Consider the following 6,000-nt stretch of genomic DNA (forward strand, 5'->3'; position numbering starts at 1 on the left):
CTGTGTCCAATTAGAACACTAGGACCCCCACTTGGAGGGGTGTGGGGTGGTCTACCCCATTCCAGGCAGTGACAGCAGCACCTGACAACTAGAGCTGCCTGCCTAGGGGTCACGGCAGCACTGCTGCCATGTCCCCAAGGCCCTAGCTGTTACTTCTGTGTGTCCAAGAGCCCTACCCAAGGGTACCAAGGGTCCCCTTCCTTAATAGGTATTGAGAATCTCACATTTGTTAGATCAAAATTCAAGGAAAAACTCACAGCAAGTCAAAGACGACGCCATCAGGAGTGCAGACTGGGTAGACAAAGGGCTGCAGAGAGAGACTGAAAAAGGACAGAGTCATTCCTTGTGAGTTGCCATGCACCCTGGTCAGGATGTCAGCTGGCTGAGCCTGGCATGGTGACCTCCTGAAATGCTGTCCCAGGGAGCCCTCTCTGGGCAGCCTGATCACCTCCCTCTCTCACCAACCTTCTCCTCCAACTACAATAGTGGTTGTGCCACCCCTGGTGAAGGGACCAGAGCAGGATCCAACACCAAGGCAAGCTCCTAACATCATGACGAGGACTCTACATCTTCTCCCAACATGAACTGAAGGGCCACATCTTCAAGGCACACTTTTACGCATAACCCCACATCCACAAGGGGCAGATTCACTATCAGACAGGATCAGAGAACAATTACAAGGGAAAGGTAAACTCGAAAAACTCTTACCTACAGTGGTCAAAAGGTAAACGACGAAAATTTGTTTGTGGGAGATCTGTTTAAAAATGAAATAAAAAACAGAAATCTTACTCTGTAAAGTATTTCATCTATGTGCTCCTGCTAGCAATTCAGTTACTGCTTATGAAAAAGTTCATGCAAATTTTTAAGTACAGCAATTGCTGTGGATTAAAAACCTTTTAACAGATAAACCAAAACACTTGGGGTACATCAAAAAAGAACTTACAGGGAAAAGTGCATACTTTTTTACTCCCATTAAAATTATGACAGTGCTCTTGTTATTGTAGTCTTGATAGTTTTGACAGCCGAAAATATTATCATTCTTTTTATTCCTTATAAACTTGATAGACAAAAAACATTTAAATGTACATGTAATTTTGTATTTTATTTACTTACTTATTTTTTACTTAGCTCCCAGCATCGGGGAATATTTTAAATTACATTTTACAAAAATCACCACTAAGATGAAGCATGTTCTTCTTTCTTGAATATATTTCTCTTTCGTGAACTGTGTCCTCAGACCATTTGTCTACCATAGTTTCCATGTTCTTGTTGTCTATTTTTACAGCTCACTGTATCCTGAAGACACTGTTCCTTAATACCACTCCCCCAACAGGGAACAGAAAGACGGCATGCCTTACCTGGCTTCTTGCCACCATAAAAGTGAGTGTATTCAGCACAGGTAATGTACCTGAAGAAGAGAGGAAGTAATACTACCACCACCACCTTTATAAAGAGGACAAAGTCTTTGGAAGTGAGTAATCTTTGCTTACTCAGCAAATGCTTACTAAATACTTACTATGGGCCAGGCATGGTGGCTAACGCCTGTAATCCCAACACTTTGGGAGCCCGAGGCAGGTGAATCACTAGAGGTCAGGAGTTTGAGACAAGCCTCCCCAACATGGTGAAACCACGTCTCTACTAAAAATACAAAAATTAGCTGGGCGTGGTGGTGGGTGCCTGTAATCCCAGCTACTCGGGAGGCTGAAGCAGAGAATTGCTTGATCCCGGGAGGCGGAGGCTGCAGTGAGCCGAGATCACACCACTGTACTCCAGCCTGGGCAACAGAGTGAGACTCTGTCTCAAAAAACCAAACAAACAAAAAAAAAACACCTACTATATGTCAGCCACACAGTGATAAACACAACAGACATGGAGACCAGGCACAGTGGCTCCCACCTATAATCCCAACAGTTTGGGAGGCCAAGGCAGGAAGATTGCTCGAGTCCCCGAGTTGGAGAACAGCTGGGGCAACAAAGCGAGAATCTGTCTCTACAAGAAAATTTAAAACTTAGCCAGGTGTGACAGCTCGCACCTGTTGTCCCAGCTACTCCAAAGACTAAGGCAGGAAGGCAAGTTGAGGCTGCAGTGAGCTGTGACAGCGCCACTACACTCCAGCCTGGGGGACGGGGGAGACTCTGTCTCAAAAACAAACAAAACAAAAAACAAACAAAAAAAACGGCCGGGCAAGGTGGCTCACGCCTGTAATCCCAGCACTTTGGGAGGCCAAGGGGGGCGGATCACAAGGTCAGGAGATGGAGACCATTCTGGCTAACACGGTGAAACCCATCTCTACTAAAAAAAAAAAAAAAAAAAAAAAAAAAAAATACAGGGCTGGGCACGGGCACGGTGGCTCACGCTTGTAATCCCAGCACTTTGGGAGGCCGAGGCGGGCGGATCACGAGGTCAGGAGATCGAGACCATCCTGGCTAACACGGTGAAACCCCGCCTCTACTAAAAATACAAAAAATTAGCCGGGCGTGGTGGCGGGCGCCTGTAGTCCCAGCTACTCGGGAGGCTGAGGCAGGAGAATGGCGTGAACCCGGGAGGCGGCGCTTGCAGTGAGCGGAGACCAAGCCACAGCACTCCAGCCTGGGAAACAGAACGAGACTCCGTTTCGAAAAAAAAAAATTAGCCGGGCATGGTGGCAGGCGCCTGTGGTTCCAGCTACTCGGGAGGCTGAGGCAGGAGAATGGCGTGAACCCGGGAGGCGGAGCTTGCAGTGAGCCAAGATCGTACCATTGCACTCCAGCCTGGGCAACAGAGTGAGACTCCGTCTCAAAAAAAAAAAAAGTTATCTTATTGCCACAAACAGTCTGTTTTGTCAATCTTATGATTTCTATTTATTTATTTTTATTTTTATTTTTTTTTTGAGACGGAGTCTCGCTCTGTTGCCCAGGCTGGAGTGCAGTGGCGCAATCTTGGCTCACTGCAAGCTCCGCCTCCCGGGTTCACGCCATTCTCCTGCCTCAGCCTCCCGAGTAGCTGGGACCACAGGCGCCTGCCACCACACCCAGCTGATTTTTTTGTGTATTTTTAGTAGAGACGGGGTTTCACCGTGTTAGCCAGGATGGTCTCGATCTCCTGACCTCGTGATCCACTCGCCTCAGCCTCCCAAAGTGCTGGGATTACAGGTGTGAGCCACTGCGCCTGGCCCCTTATAATCCCTATTTCAACATTAACGCTGGTCAGTTGTTGTGTCTAAGCCACAAAAGGGAGGGGGATATAACAAGGTACAGCTGATCTCTATCTCATCATGGCCAGGAATTCAGTTTTAAGGTTTTCCTGGGGTTCTCTTGGCCACAACCGTGTCTGCTTAGCCAGTGGGGGGACTTAGGGTTTTATTTTTAGTTTACAGGGAGGAGCAGGCTCAAGAGCTGAAAATCGAGAGTTCTGTTTAAGGCATATTAAATTTGAGATGTCTGGCCCGGCGCCGTGGCTCACGTCTGTAATCCCAGCACTTTGGGAGGCAGAGGCGGGTCGATCACTCGAGGTCAGGAGTTCGAGACCAGCCTGACCAACATTGTGAAAACCTGTCTCTACTAAAAACACAAAAATTAGCTGGGCATGGTGGCAGGCACCTATAATCCCAGCTACTGGGGAGGCTGAGGTGGGAGAATTGCTTGAATCTGGGAAGTAGAGGTTGCAATGAGCCAAGACCGCACCATTGCACTCTAGCCTGGACAACAGAGCAAGACTCCATCTCAAAAAAAAAAAAAAATTTTTTTTGAGATGTCTATCAGTCCTCCAGGGGAGATATCAAGTAAGCCACTAACTACAAAAGACTGGGGAAAGCAGCTTATAGATGACTGGGAAATTATATCACCCACAGAGAAGGTTTATGGAAAAGAAACCTATGAGATCTGAGAGAAGGGAGGAGGGTCCAGAAAGGAGACAGGGAAAAGAGAGGTCGCTGAAGTCAATGGAAAACAAAGAGCACGTGAAATCCCAGATACCAAAGGAGGGCTTCAGAAGGAGGGAGTGGTCAACGGTGTGACATACTGTTCAGAAGCCCAACAAAATGAGGACTGAGGCTGCCCGGGCGCGGTGGCTCATGCCTGTAATCCCAGGACTTTGGGAGGCCAAGGTAGGCGGATCACCTGAGGTCAGGAGTTCGAGACCAGCCTGACCAACATGGAGAAACCCCTTCTCTACTAAAAATACAAAATTAGCCGGGTGTGGTGGCATATGCCTGTAATCCCAGCTACTCGGGAGGCTGAGGCAGGAAAATCGCTTGAACCCGGGAAGCGGAGGTTGCAGTGAGCCAAGATCGCACCATTGCACTCTAGCTTGGGCAACAAGAGCGAAACTCCATCTCAAAAAAAAAAAAAAAAAAAAAAAAAAAAACGAGGACTGAGGATTGAATACTAGATTTAGCAACAAGAAGTCTCTAGGAACCTGAAAAGAGAGGCCGCTGAAGTCGATGGAAAACAAAGAGCAGGTGAAATCCCAGATACCAAAGGAGGGCTTCAGAAGGTGGGAGTGGTCAACGGTGTGACATACTGTTGAGAAGCCCAACAGTTCTGGGGCAGTTCTGGGGTCGAAATTCTGACTTGAGTGGTTTCAAGAGACTCAGAAAACAGCATGAAGCCACTAGTCTCTCACTTGTTAAGAGAAAGAAACAACATGGCGGCAGCGGGAGGGGAACGTGGGACGTGGGGCACGGGGCACGGGTGGATTTTTTAATTTTATTTATTATTTTTGAGACAGCGTCTCGCTCTGTCGCCCAGGCTGGAGTGCAGTGACACGATCTCGGCTCACTGCAACCTCCGCCTCCCGGGTTCAAACGATTCTCCTGCCTCAGCCTCCGAAACAGCTAGGATTACAGGCGCCGTCACCACGCCCAGCTAATTTTTGTATTTTTAGTAGAGACGGGGTTTCACCATATTAGCCAGGCTGGTCTTGAACTTCTGACCTCAGGTGATCCGCCCGCCTCGGCCTCCCAAAGTGCTGTGATTACAGGTGAGCCACTGCGCCCGGCCTGGTTTGCTTTAAATTAGAAGGCTCTGCAGCACGTGTGCAGGCTGATAGGCATGAACCAGAACACATCGAGACGTGAAGTACGGAAGAGATAGAGACTACTCATTCAGAGGCAAAGCGAGCAGACGGGGGACGGTCCGGGCAGAACCAGAGTAAAGGAAGACCGGGCTGCGCTCGAGCCCGCAGCTGACGTCATCTGAGCCGCGGCCCCGGGAGAGCGCGACGGCCCGAGGGTCATTACCTGACTGGAGAGAGGGTGGCAGCTTCCGGGAGGAAGTGACCTTTGGGTTGGGCTCTGGGGACTAGCTGAGAGGGAAGGCGAGCGGCGCGCAGTGCGGAACAGGCGGTTCACTAAGGCAGAGCGGAGCGCCGCTCCCGACTGCGGCTCAACTTACATTTTGTCCTTCTGGTGCTGTCGCTTCCCCATGGCGGCGCGGCGGCGGCGACTAGAGAGCACGAAAAAACAACGGCTGACAACTCAGACCATGGAGCCGCAGCCGAGTTCCGTGACCACTTCCGGGTTCCGCAGCGCGTCCCGGAAACGGGCGCCTGGCGTGCTGGGAATTGTGGTTCGCTAGCGCCAGGTGCGCATGCTCGGAAGGATCGCCTACCCAGTATGCGGTCCTAGCTAGGTGTGCCATCTCCCGCTGGCGCCTTTTCGGGGCCAAGCTCCCTCAGCCTCGAAGCCCTAACTTCTCGAGGGGTCTGTCTGGACCGCCTCGTCTACCCCCCCCAGCCACGGCTCAGGGCCATTCCCATACTGGGTTCTCAGGTCTTATTTATTTTCGAGACAGGGTCTCGCTCTGTCGCCCAGGTTGGAGTGCAGTGGCACAATCACAGCTCACTACTGCCTCGACCTCCCAGGCTCAAGCGATTCTCCCACCTCAGCCTCCCGAGTAGCTACGGGCATGCACCACCACACCCGGCTAATTTGTTAATTTTTTGTAGAGACAGGCTCTTACAATGTTGCCCAGGCTGGTCTTGAGCTCTTGAGCTCAAGCAGTCCTCCCGCCTTGGCCTCCC

At 50.3% G+C, this 6,000-nt stretch overlaps 1 protein-coding gene across 2 annotated transcripts in view; it reads right to left on the minus strand.

Annotated features, from left to right (window-relative positions):
- Positions 1–5,519, minus strand: part of PPIL2 (peptidylprolyl isomerase like 2) — a 31,008-nt gene extending 25,489 nt beyond the window's left edge. Inside the window, exons 1-4 of one of the 2 annotated variants that reach the window (XM_054469063.2) lie at positions 5,373–5,519; positions 1,359–1,408; positions 709–754; positions 258–320 (exon numbers count right to left, since the gene is read on the minus strand). In XM_054469063.2, coding sequence (XP_054325038.1) covers positions 258–320; positions 709–754; positions 1,359–1,408; positions 5,373–5,404 — 191 coding nt within the window. In that variant the 5' untranslated portion in view covers positions 5,405–5,519. The remainder of the gene's footprint in view (positions 1–257; positions 321–708; positions 755–1,358; positions 1,409–5,372) is intronic. The other variant, XM_054469064.2, reaches the window with a different exon arrangement.
- Positions 5,520–6,000: the final 481 nt, after the last annotated feature.

This window comes from Pongo pygmaeus, chromosome 23, assembly GCF_028885625.2.
Source record: "Pongo pygmaeus isolate AG05252 chromosome 23, NHGRI_mPonPyg2-v2.0_pri, whole genome shotgun sequence".
Lineage (NCBI taxonomy): Eukaryota > Metazoa > Chordata > Mammalia > Primates > Hominidae > Pongo > Pongo pygmaeus.